The sequence below is a fragment of the Sceloporus occidentalis genome, unplaced genomic scaffold, assembly GCF_023333645.1.
Source record: "Sceloporus occidentalis isolate IW3139 unplaced genomic scaffold, rSceOcc1.0.p SCAF_144, whole genome shotgun sequence".
In the NCBI taxonomy this organism is placed as follows: Eukaryota; Metazoa; Chordata; class Lepidosauria; order Squamata; family Phrynosomatidae; genus Sceloporus; species Sceloporus occidentalis.
Window position 1 is genome coordinate 884,160 of NW_028317124.1, and position 13,503 is coordinate 897,662.

Consider the following 13,503-nt stretch of genomic DNA (forward strand, 5'->3'; position numbering starts at 1 on the left):
GTTTTTATGTTGGTCAAGGTCACAAAGAACCAGCTTTTCTGATTTCTCCTGGTATTTGGACTGAGGGGACTAATGGGATGTGTGACATTTCTCACCCAGTTATGATTTTAATTGGCCAATATAACTGCCGAATCTCCCTTTGTGAGAGATGTTCCAAGGTCCCAATAACTTAGATCAAGTCGTGATACTTGTTATTTCCTTTCAGGCTTATTATTGGGGAGTTTATGGTTTATCTGATTTATTTACCTTATACTAATAATACAAAATACACTAAATGACCACAAATATGTGAACACCTGACTATCACAGAAATATATGAACTTGTTGGACATTCCATTCCATAAACATGCACATTAATATGGGATTGGGCCCCATCTTTGTGGCTGTTATAGTCTTCACTCTTCTTGGAAGGCGTTCGACAACAATTTAGAGTGTATCTGTGGGAAGTTGTAGGGTCAGGGCACTTGAGTTCCTTCACATCACACTCATTAAACTACTTATGGCTTTATTGTCCTTGCTTTGTGCGCTGGGGCACAGTCATGCTGGAACTGGGGAAAAAGGGTCTTCCCCAAAATGTTCCCACAAAGTTGGAAGCAGAGCATTGTCCAAAATGTCTTGGTAGGCTGAAGCATTAACATTACCCTTCACTGGAAGTCAGAGGCCCAAACCATGAAAAACAGCCCAAGAGTTTCTGCACCAAACTCTACAGCAGGCACTATGTGTTCCGTTAGGTAGCGTTCTCTTGGCGTCCACCAAACCCAGACTCCTCCATCAGAGTGATTCATCATTCCAGAGAACACGGTTCCACTGCTCCATTCCAGTGGCCGTGTGCTTTACACCTTTACAGCTGATGCTTGGCATTGTGCATAGTGATCTTTGGCTTGTGTGCAGCTGCTCAGCCATGGTAATCAATTTCATGAAGCTTCCAGTGCTTTGTGCTGATGTTACTTTCAGAGGCTCCAGTACCTCAGGTGAAAATTGGTGATGCGCATGTGGGAGGGCTTAGGTTGGCAGCCTAAATGTCCAATCATATTTTTATTAACACAAAAAAACATTTAAGAGATAATTTAGCTACCTCAAAAAATCCATATATACTCCATTATTATTATACATGTACCATGTATCACTAATCAGTGCTTCCCCAATACGTGTTGATGAGGACCCCTTGTTTAGGTCCGACGCTTTGGAATAAGTAGCAATTTGTTATAAAGTATAAGTTGTTCATTTAAAAATCATTTTGTTCTGGGTAGAATCAGCATGTGAGAATGTAATTGCAACGTAGTCAGAGATGATTATCCTCCCAGGATCAGGTTTAGTAAACACTTGATCTTCTACGTAAGGAGCTGGATTGGTTTTAAGTGGCTTCTTGGATAAGTTTGAATCAGTAGATGTTGAAGCAAACCCTTGAAGAAGTTACATTAAAAGATTCCTTCTACTTCAGAGAGTTTGTGAGATACACGGGCACGTTTGTATTGTTTTATTCTAACTGAGTTTACTTTGATGGTACCTGAAAAATCAGAAAAGATCAAAAGATAAGAACAGTTCTCGACCAATTACGTTATAGACCACTTAGTGGTGCTTCAGATTTATAATTATGGGAAATATATATACACCTTACTCTATATGCGCAAAAGTATACCTTTTTAATTTGGTCCTGGAGACAACAGCTGTCCAAGGAAAACCTGGAGGCTTTTTGGTGGACCACCATTCAAGGAGAAACATTGTAGTCACAAAAGAATTCAACATTTCAGAGGTCCCTTCAGTGTCTGAACTTCTTTGGGGTCTTGGAAAGCCCAATGATATCAGTGAGCGGGGGCCGATGTAATCGATAGGCTGGGCCGACGCCATCGGTGAGCGGGACTGATGATGTCAATGGACGGGGCCGTGACATTGCGGGCAGGGCTAGCTAGTATTTATATGGGGATTGGAAGGGGGAAAATGCCACGGGCAGGGAATAGGACACCCAGAGATTTCAGTCCGTGACCCGGAGAAGCTGCACTTCACCCAGACAGTTCCCGGTTATGCGTTGTTGACCCGCTCAAAGGCACAACAAAATTTTTTTAATTTACTGTAAATGAATCAGTTTTTCATATAAAAATTCATGTACTGATGGAAATGCCAACTGCAATTCAACTATGTAAAGCAAATGTATTTTTTCCCCCCTTTTTTTATGTAAACTCTCCGGGCGCTCCGACCAAAGAAAATCAGGTTAACAAATAACTTGGTCGGAATTTTCCTCTGGCTTAATCATTTTGTTTTTGTGTTTCTCAGGAACAAGCGCGAGATCCAGCTGCTTGCACTTCGCCTCCAATAGAAAACAGCTTGAAACGACCCTCTAGCTAAATGTCAGGCTTTTGGCAAAGTGGAAGCAGACTGTCTTTATTGGTTTATATCACAACGCTCTAAAATTTGGCGGAAGAAAAAAAAGCTTCATCTAGTTATTACCCTCCAAAAAAAATATATATATTTTCATTTAACATCAATCAACTATAGAAAATAATAATTAGCTGGAGAGAATAGGGCAGTTTTCTACCAATAACAAACAGCATTTTCTAGGTATATCAAAACAGGGATAGAAACTGTTTTCCATTTTGTTTTTTGCTAAATTGTTCTACTTTTTCACGGAAAACAACATTTCTCCCCAATTTACTATTAATGCAATAGGAATTTTCAAGTGGGGGCAGGGAGAAAAGGTTTAAAGCCCCCCCCCCTCGTTACTACATAGCTGCTAACAGTACCCAATTAACCAGGAAAACGAAAAATATTTTTCGTTTGGTAAATAAAGCATATCACAAAACATACATCAGCAGACATTTACACTACTGGTTGTGTCACATTGGCTGCAATGAGCTTCTGATGTGGCAATGTTTTCCTTGGCTTTATTAGATATCCGTCTAATAGTTCCTTTATTTAAAAAAAAATAAAAAAATATCTACAAAACGGTTACATCATCTGAAGAATAAAAAGGCAAAAATGATTGGTTGTTGAAATAAATGAAGCTGATGATGCTGGAATATTTAATGGATACAATTCGCCTTTAATTACAGTTTGGTAAGCGACATCGTTTGTAATTGTATCATTAATTATTCTAAGAAATGTTTTACCCCTGGCTGTGATGCTTTTTCAGGTTTCATTTTTGCACAGTTAAGTAGATTTGCAGAAAATCTGTATGCATATTAATCCACCAATGGATTTGACAGAATAATATATTATTCCTTGCAACCCTCTTACCAAGTCCAGTTCCATAAATAAGGAAGCATAGCGTCTAATTCTACTCAAAAAACAAGATACAGGAAAAAATTACTAGCCATGGTATCGATAATATACATTTAATTCAAGTTATTCGAAAACATTTCCACTAATTATGCAATAGCTATAATTATGTCACTCTAAATAAAGCAAACTATACATTTTTGTATTGCATTATGTGTATTAATAATAATGGATTTATTTTATTTAGCCATGCAGAAATATATTTTGTGCCTTTTCTTTCCTTATTTAGATTCTCATATAATTATCCGAAAATTATAAATCTAGTTTTGTTTACTTTTCATTTGCATTCTACAGTAGTGTTTAAATTAATTTATTAATATACATTATAAAATGTATTTATTTTATAATAAATAAATACTAAAAAAAATGTAAAAAATTATCTCGCTTTATGGCCCGTACCAGTATAATCAACTTAAAAATAATCAACTGAAATTTGATAAACGTACAAAAAAAAAAAAAAATTGAGCAGGGGTGAAAGCAGGAGTTGGACAAGTAAGCTTCACAAGTCTTGTCTCTTTATAGGGGGTCCCATAACTTAGAAGTAGCCCTTAGCAGTTGCTTAACTTTTCCGACGGTAGCGACGCTCTTGTCTACATACTTCCCACTTCTTGGTCCACTTAGGCCTACTTACTCCTAGCCTGACCTCACTGCCACCGATAGGGATATAGAGCCGGAGGGAGAGGACCTTCTGGTTAGTATACCTGGCGTATTCTCAGGTTTTCTGTACAGTATGTCTCTATGGTCAAGGGCAAATTATTTCCCTATTGCATGAAGTTGCCCCCTAACATGTCCTACAGACCCCTCTACTAGCTCAGTGCCCTCGGCAGCCTCCTAGGACCTAGTAGGACCTGCCCTATCTACATGATAAAACCATATAGTTGTATAATGGCGGACCCAGTCTTTTCTTACACTGTGTTTGGAGCCTATGCCTAGAAGAATATAAGCTCTTTATTAAGAACAGAAAAAGTAATATAACTTTCCATAAAATTAAGAGCATAAATGTACAAAATTCCAACGAGACAAGGCATATAGCGCCTTGTACATTTCCTCTAGTGGGAACAGGCTTTCCTACTGATAATATTACATTTCTTTTACATAAATATGTTCCTATGAAAAGAAGAGAAAAAGTAATACTTGACTTAATTACTTTCAGACTGAGAGAACTGGCATTTCTCCATAGCAATTAAATATCAGAATCTCCTAATCTCTAAAGTCGCACAAAAAAAAAAAAATAAAATAAAATAAAATCATAAATAGGTTATGGGTTCATGTAGGTTATTTACTAGTTTTAATAAATTTGTGTCTCACAACGGCTTTTCCAGAGGCGTTCCGTTAAGCCGTTAAATTTTATTACAATATTTGATTTCCTGTGCAAGAGAAAAAAAAAAAAACACACAATAAAACCATAATAAAAAAGTTGAAGCCTTTAAACAAATAATAACTACATAGTTCTTACTCAAGTTGTTAAGTTTAATTAATTATTAACCATATGTTAGCATTTTTATCATAGCGGAAAATAACGTGTGTGGCAATATTGAGACTATAATTCGTAGCCTACGGCACCGAACGGAGACGATTAGAGAAATCTGACACATATTAGGACAAAAAAAATAACACTTTACTATTTCTCCCTGTGGCCAAAAATCATGTTTTTACTGGAATATCTCTTGACGGTCATATTATTCATAATGTTCATATTTTTATTTAAATAGTTTAGTCTGTTGGCGCTTTTTGTATTTATGTTCATTTTATCATAGACTTCCGTTTTCTTTTTTGAATTTGCTTTCTTAAATTAGATCTTGAATTTGAGAATAAGTGCCTTCTTTTTTATTTTTTTATTTTTTTTTTTTACATTGATTTGAAATTGACTATCAAATCTGCATCATTCAATACCCTTTGGACCCCCATGTATACGTTATTTCGCATTCAACTCGGAAAGGAATGAATGATGGAGGTTCCGACGGGTGGGGAAAAAAAAAAATCCATGTTGCTTTGGTGGAAATAAATCAGTCTGCCCCGGTATAAATAGCATACGGTCGTAAATTCTGCCGTCGGAGCTAATTGATCTTTATATTGAATGGGTAAGGTGTGCGGTTTTAATGGTCGCACCTCTTGCGACATAACACATTTAGGTGCGGCAAAGTTAACTTACCAAGAAGAAATGAGTTTCTGATGCATAGAGAAAATGAACTAAGTAATTGAATGCCTTGGAATGATTTATTGCTATGGGGACTCGGCAGAAAAGTTATAGTCGTGGGTTTTTAAATCAATAATTTAACAGAGCCATTTCTTCCCAAAATTGTTTTTAGGGAAATTCAAATAGTTACCGTCAGGCCAGTGAGATGACTAAATGGTATTATATTGGGTAATCCAGACGCAAGGGAAGGGTTGTCTTCAGCTTGATGGCGTTAATTGCTCGGGAGAGGAGTCCAATTTTCAAGCAGAAATATAAATGAAGCAGAACTCTCCCTTTCATTGACGCACATAAAGATGGTGGGTATGTTTGATGAAAGCTAATTAGGAGAACCTAGAAAAGTCTAGAACATTTATGATTTTTAATTGCTTGTGCTGGCGGCTGATAGAATATCAGTAAATATTAATCTGGTTGCCAGCGTCCGAATATCATCCCTCAATGGTATGGTGGTAAATTTTCAATAAAATATCATCATTTGTTGATCTGATGGTCAGTGTCTACTCAGGTTGTCCAACGCAGGGATCCGCCAGGAAAGAAGAGGGTCTAGCTGTGGATTATTAAAGATAAACCACAGCAAAGTCTCCTCATCAGCCCTATATATGCCTCAGAGACCCATTACACCTTGACCTCCGACGGTCGTACCTATGCTAGTCATAGCGTATCCCGTCCTAGCGCATTTATTACTATTGTTCCTGTGTTTGACCTCAACTGTCCTGTTTTCTGGCTCCCTGCCCTCGGCTCTGATATCTCAACTACCCTGATCTCCTGCTTCCTAGCCTCGGTTCTGATACATTGATGAATCTGAACGTCGGCTCCATGTCTACGGCTTGTCTTGACTATCCTGCTTGTACACCCTTTTGTTTCTCCCCAGTCTTGGAGGATCATCAGAAAGTCTCACAGCTGCTCGAACCCAAGGCTCAAGCAGAAGAGGAACTGGTTGAAAAGTAAAGAACTCTTCTGAGACTGACGGACAATCTGTTATGGGGACACAGTGTCCTACCACGCACCAGCGTCTCCTCTGGAGACTTTAATGGGAATTTTTTCCAGGTACACTTAATTGTCATGTGACCCCCCCCCACAGCATGTACTGATAGCTTGTTGCCATAGAACCTGAAAACATTCTGTATTGTTTTATATGATTAAAACTTCAGAAGAAGGAATAATTGGACAGATCTCTTAAAGTTTATTTAAGTTTGTTTAAGATACCATTGAGCACCAACAATGACTTTATTATTCTTTTTATTCAACCTACAAGATGGCGCCTCTAACCACATTATTTTTATGATTTTATTTATCAAAATTGCACAAAATATGCAAAAAAGGAACCTCTAACTACTTTTTGCTTTTTAATAGACATTGATTATTCACAGTAATAATTACACGTTTCCTTCAGAGCTGCTGCCACGCAAACAATATATATGAAAGACCTTATTAGCTTTTATTTGGAGCATCATCTATATTATTGCATCGCTATGTGGTCTCCGTCTACATTGAAAGCCAGTTTTGAGACGTGTATAAAAAGTAATTCTTGACCAAAGTTAAAAACGTACTTTCGTCGCAATATCAGCCAATGGAATGTTACTGCTTTTAAAAAAAAATAATTAAAAAATGGTTGCTATGGTAACAACACCATAGATTCGCAATTCCCATTGTGTTCCATGCATTGTAACCTCCGTAGGCAACGTAACATATGTATAGCTCACTTTTAATCCTCTTTATATCATCGATGACCTGTAACAGAAAAAAAATTGAAATCCACTAAACTTCACTACGCGGAGAACCATAATAGCAATAAACTTCAATGTCTCCCACTGTACTACTCAGAAAGATATAACTCAGCTGGCAGCGAGCAGTCGGGTGATATTAGTAAGACGTTATCACAATAATATCTTTAAATGTACAGTATCACTGAAAGGCTAAGGTGATTTACAGAGAAAACGAGGGATTTTATGCCTTTTCGTACTGTTAGACAAATACTGTTCGCCACGCCAATCCGCAGTACAACCATAAAAGACAATAGAAGGAATGAGAAATTGCTCTATTCTTTGTGCGTTTACAGAACCCTGGGTATTAAAGGGTTATGATACTGGATATATTAAAAAAGTATTATCAGTTTCCTTAATAGTACATTTATTACCCTAAATAATCGAATAGAATGGTGTTTATAGAGTAAACTAACGAGCGCCCTCTCTTTGTTTATTTACGTTATCTCTCCCCTGTTACGTTGCTGATGGTTGCTGATTGGTTCAGGCAGTCTTTGTCAAAGGGTGAGAACTTCAGGACGGGAAGTTGAATAGATAATTCTGTCCCGACCCATAATATAACATCACCAAAATGTCACACTGATCGGGAAAAAAAGTTTTAGGAAGGTTTGATTAATAAATGTTTTGATTGTGTGCCACATTTTGCCACAGATCTCAGCTTTTTATGCAATAAAATAGTCCCTTACATTGAAAAACTTATTAAAAAAAACAGAAAAAAACTTAAAAGCTTATTTATAGATTTTTAGAAAATAATTTTAGGTATGCTAAATAACTGTGAAGGCAACTTTAAAATATCAAAGCCATTTTACCCCTTTATATACCCTCGTTGCGACTAATACCCTCCTTTTTCCATGTACTGGGTCCCGTAGCCTGTTTGACTGACCCCGATGATAATGTCAGGTGTGAGACTAAACCAAGCTGGGAGGAGAGAATGCACTGGAAGCAGATGAAGCCACCAATGGATACCATGTAATGCCCCCTAACTAATGTTAATAACTAACTGTTAGTAACCAACCAGGAGAACTAGTCAGTAAGTTAAACCTAGTTACTGGCATATTATTAATTACTCTTTTTTGTGTCTAACTGGTGTTCCCACAATTGCAATATGCGGCAATCAGGCTCCTAGGTGTCCCACTGCAAAAGCCCAGTGACCTCCTCAACTGGCCCATTTACACCATGGTGGCTGTGCTGAGCTTTTACAGCCAACATACGCTGTTAAGTCACAGAGCGCTGGGATATGACATCATACGCTGCACTGGGTCAGGCATAGAGCAATACACCTCTGCTCCTACCGTCGGAGCAGAATGAGAAGACATGCACTGACCGAGTTATCTACCGGACCGCAACCAAGATTTTACCTAATCCCACAGAGAAGCCCATGGGAATGCTTTACAAAACAAACTGTGACAGCAAAGCTTTCTAAAAAATACATTAAGACTTAAAGAGAGGTGTTATATTTGACAAATAACGGTATGATTCTATCTTCCCATCATCTTTATTGACTTATTATATTAAATCCTCAATTCAGAAGCCACAGTCGCTCTACCAATACGAAAGGAGTGAGCTGTAAACGCTTTTGGATTAAGGCCCACAAACTGATGAAACCTTATAATGAGATAAAAAGCTACCATATCGGTGAATCAAAAGATTAGTCAAATGCTTGAGGTCAGAACTCGGTGGGGGTGGGGGTGGGGGAGGGGATACTCACAAAAACTTGCAGATTAAGGATTCTGTTTTTGTTTTTTTTGCAAGTGTTAGCATTCGAGAATCGAGTCTGGTCAGTCATGTTAGCCATGATAACTAATGATCTGACCAGCTTCTCCTGTGGCTAAATCTTGGGATGTATAAGAAGTGACGTGCTCACTTAGGGTTGACATAGATACGCAATGAGCTCATCAGCAGTCATGTGTCGACAGTGTTGAAACCACTGGGAATGGCCGTAGGGTTGTCCATGCTATTTATTCCATGTAAAATGCACACGTCTTCTGGAAAAATAAAACAGTTGATATGGCAACCCTAAGCTCAATCTTTATGGCACTCAACCCTGATCCGGAGGTCCTGCCCACAGGAGCGCTGATCACTGATTACTGCAGTTTTTCTGAAGTAATACTGCTGTTTTTTGGACATGAAAAAACTGCAATACTGCGCTTTTAGTGCAGTATTACTGCACATTTACTGCACTTTTACTGCATTTGTACTTCACTGTACTGCAGTTTTACTGCACATTTACTGCACTTTTTTTATATTGCAAACCTACAGTTGTACTTCAATGTACTGCAGCTTTATTGCATTTGTACTTCCGTACAAAAATAACTGCAGTACAACTGCAGTACAGTGAAGTACAAATGCAGTACAACTGCAGTAAAAGTGCAGTAATACTGCGGTAAAAGTGCAGTATTGCAGTTTTTTCATGTCCAAAAAACAGCAGTATTACTTCAGAAAAACTGCAGTAATTTTTTCGTAAGGGTGAAGGCACTACAGGCTTCCTTTCGACAAATATTTTTTTAAGTATGTGTTGGATGTTGGACGGGGTTTCCTGACCTCATGACCCATGTTTTCTGATCCGTGAAGAAACGTGTCCTCCTAACCCTGCTTTAGATTTCTTGAAACGATGAAACAAATCAGGCATAGTGAAAATATTTTGACAGTTCTGATTTGGCTAATACCGTAGAAGCCCCCATGCGGGGTTGGTCGCCTGCCCACAGCAAAACACGGAGGTGGGCTTTGAACAAAGTATCTTAACTATCAGAGGGACGTCGTCAATGTAATGATTTAGCAGCTGGAACAAATGAATGCTTACGCATAATACACACATATTTCCGTTACCGTGGAAACATGCTCAGCAACAAAGAAACCTTGACCTTTGCCAATCTGTTGTATATCTTTACAAAGGCACAATAATTCCCTCTCACATAAAACACTTTCAACTTCACATTTTATGTTGCCATAGTCTACGCCGTCTTGTTAAAATGTTTATAAAGATCAAAACTCAATTTTGTTATGATTGATTATGATGGACCAAAAAAATATGGAAAAAGATAGTTTTGGTTTAAAAAAAAGCAGCCATTTTGGGTCTAAAACTTATTTATAGAATGTTCCATTAGGTCCCATGAACTTTTCCACATGCGCAACGCATGCGTGGATCCTACAAACTTCTATACTCCTTTGTGTCATACAGTTCTAAAGGATCTGCACACAATAGTTGTGTCGGCGAGACCGGACTGGCAATCGCGAGTCAGCCCTGGCACATAGGTGCAGACGATAGCTGGATATGCTAGGCCACGGGCCACGTAGCATAAGGCTGGGCATATCCCAGAGCTTTGCCGCACGCTACAGCACCCAATCTACCCCTGGAGAAGCAGATTGGGTGAATATGGTGCCTGGATTGCCCTGTGAACCCGATGGCCAATCCGTGGCTGGTTGTCGGTTTGTGAGCGATGCCGTACGAGTCTCCTTGTCCATACACGGCAGCTTCTCCGGTGGTGCGAGTGTCACCAAAATATTTGAGCCATTTGAACGAATAATGTACTTCTTTTATTTATCTACTTTTTGGGATTGTTTATTTGTTTTGTTCTGTGTTTGTCATTCATGTGATAATTTCGGGATTTTTTTTTTTCCCCGGCAATGTAATCTAAATGAAAAGACATCCAATTTCAGTGCTCTTTTCACACCATTTGGCAGTTCCTCCGTGTTCTGAGCAGACAGAGGCGTCAGATATTACTTTGCTTCTCCATATTAATGACAGCGCGACTGTTCTGCTAAAGGAGAGAAACGCGACCTTGACAGACTCTATGAAATAAAGCTACTAATTGAGCATCTGGCACCGGGATCCCACCCCTTCTGTGAATATCACTAGGCAGGAATATAAAAAAATTTCCATAAGCACGAGGAGAGATTTGTATTAAAACGACAGAAGCCGCGTGACGTTCGGAGAATACAATGTCCTCTCTCAGTGCCTGCAGCCGGCCCTCTGGTCTACTCCTCTGCTTCGTTAATATTCTCGGAGACTCTCTTCGTCCTCGTGCTCCAATTCTCACCTTTCCCTCTCTTTGTCCTTTTGACTTTGGGGTTCTCAGATCCACCATCCATTGCAGTCTTCAGCGATCTCTTTCCCACTCAAGGTTTGGGGGTATCAGGATTTTTTTTTTTATTTATTAAAAAAGAAAAATATAATATCATAAATCATAAAGCACCAGCGTCCCTCCGTCGGAAATGTCATGTTACCAAGGTGTTGTCATGTCCTACCTATTGTTGATAACTATGCTAATTAACTGCTTAAAATACAGAAACCACCTATTTACCCAGCCTTTTCTATGCTATTTGTGCACCCCTTCTTTATGTCTGTCCCTTTCTTTATTTGTACCCCCAGCCCTAGACCCCCTTCTATCTTCTCAGACCCTCGCTAGAGTTCTTCCTCACTTAGAGACATCTCAGTCTTCTCTTGCTAACGCTCTTTTACAGTCACATGGGTTTATATACTAATTTGCAAATGTTCAGTGACCAGGAACATGAAACATTTAATCTTAGTAAAGTATGAATACAGAAATTTTGTGTTTCCGTTTCGAAATTCTCAGCTGTTGTCTGGTTTCAAGCAATTCTTGTTCCAGACATGAATTTTGTCCTACTAAAAAACATTATTTCTTTTGGGTGTGACATGTTGACCAAGTTTACATGCATATCTTATGTAAAACCACAATACTTCTCACTAGGCACACCCTCAGTCTTCTGCCAAAAAACATGACATCTTAGAGTTACATTTTTTGTTGGGAATCCAATCAGTTTGTGAAATGGAAATGGAAACGCCTTTATTTTAATGAAGAAGTGTCAGATTTGAGATAAAACCATTACTAAATCCAGGACTCAAAACCATCAATTACGTGTGCTGGTATTGTTTCTATTTTTTATTTTCTTTAAAAATATCTTTTTATTTCTATTTTCAGTTTTAAATTTGCTTCATTTCCTGTCCTCTTTCAATAACGATAGAATTCTACTGTCATCCCAAACAGGAAGTTGAAATCCACTTCCTGGTCTCTCTCTTTACTGTTTTAGCAATTCCTCTGTAAATCAGCTCAACGGAAAATTGCAAAGGAATTTTAGACAAAGTGAAAATGGAAAAACAATTAATATGTTATGTATGGGTGTCGGGATTATAATTATGAATTATCTAGATTGCCCATTTAAGTTATTGGTTGTTGTTTGTCAGACCCGGAGACACTGCTCTGTCTCCCTCCACTCAGGTGTAGCAGTAGGGAGGGGAACAGGCACTTAGTGTGGGAGGGGATCAGGTGCTAGGGGTGGATGTCTCATTACCTGCCCCTATATAATCCCCACAAGCCTCTACCCCAGTGCTTCTTTGTTAAGCTTCAGTGTTGCTTATAACCTCTCTATATTACTTGAATCCCTGGTATCCTGAACTTTTGGCTTTCGTCTCCTGTTTATGCTGTCTGCTGCCTGCCTTGACCTTTGGACCGTGACCCCGACTATTCTCTTGGATTTGCCCCTCTTTGTACTGCATTGCTGGACTTTGTGTAGTGGTGCCTCCGCATCCCCCCACCTGACATTGTTATAATTTAAGTGTGACCTCATACATCCCTCCTTCACTAAACCTTGTCCAAAAAAATAAATTCACGTGCTAAATTTTACCAATATTTCTATTATTTCAAATAAAGAAATATCTCTCTGGAAAAGACACTAGTATGGCTAATTAATAAGACTGCAATTCCCATTATTGGCTATAGTTGGACAAGGATGACCGCTGGTTACCCCATCTCTGATTGTAACAAGATAAAATCATAGCGGTTATAAATAACCTATTCACAAATCAATTTTTACGACTACAAAAACAGATAATAAAAAATATATGTTATGAGAGGGTGCAGCAATATCTTCCAGTCTTCCACGCGCATTGATTTTCCAAGAAGATAATTATTGTAGTTATTCTCCTGGATGCTCTCATTAACAACGCATTGATTCTTTTCTTCATTGTAGTCTGAAATATCCCACAAAAATATCACTGGCAAATTCATAGTCTGGACAGAAGAGATAAAAGAAGAAATTAAGACATATATTGTAACTCTTCCTCCCATTTTTTGCCAAGAAGGGCCAATAAAAGACAAAGACAAAAGGACTGCCCTTTACTTTCGAAAGGTCAGAGATCGGCGCTTTCTTTTATTTTTTTTTTTCATGGAAATACAGTCTGAATTAATTGAAATAACGAGAGTTACATTACCCTTTACTGTTTATCTCTGCGGGATACTTAAAGATTCCTGCTAC

The 13,503-nt window shown here is 38.4% G+C and overlaps 1 protein-coding gene across 1 annotated transcript in view; it reads left to right on the forward strand.

Annotated features, from left to right (window-relative positions):
* The window catches only part of LOC149280877 (phosphatidylinositol 3-kinase catalytic subunit type 3), an 89,397-nt gene extending 87,054 nt beyond the window's left edge, over nt 1-2,343 (forward strand). The window contains exon 26 of the mRNA XM_089499984.1: nt 2,272-2,343. Coding sequence (XP_089356110.1) covers nt 2,272-2,343 — 72 coding nt within the window. The remainder of the gene's footprint in view (nt 1-2,271) is intronic.
* The last annotated feature ends 11,160 nt before the right edge of the window (nt 2,344-13,503 follow it).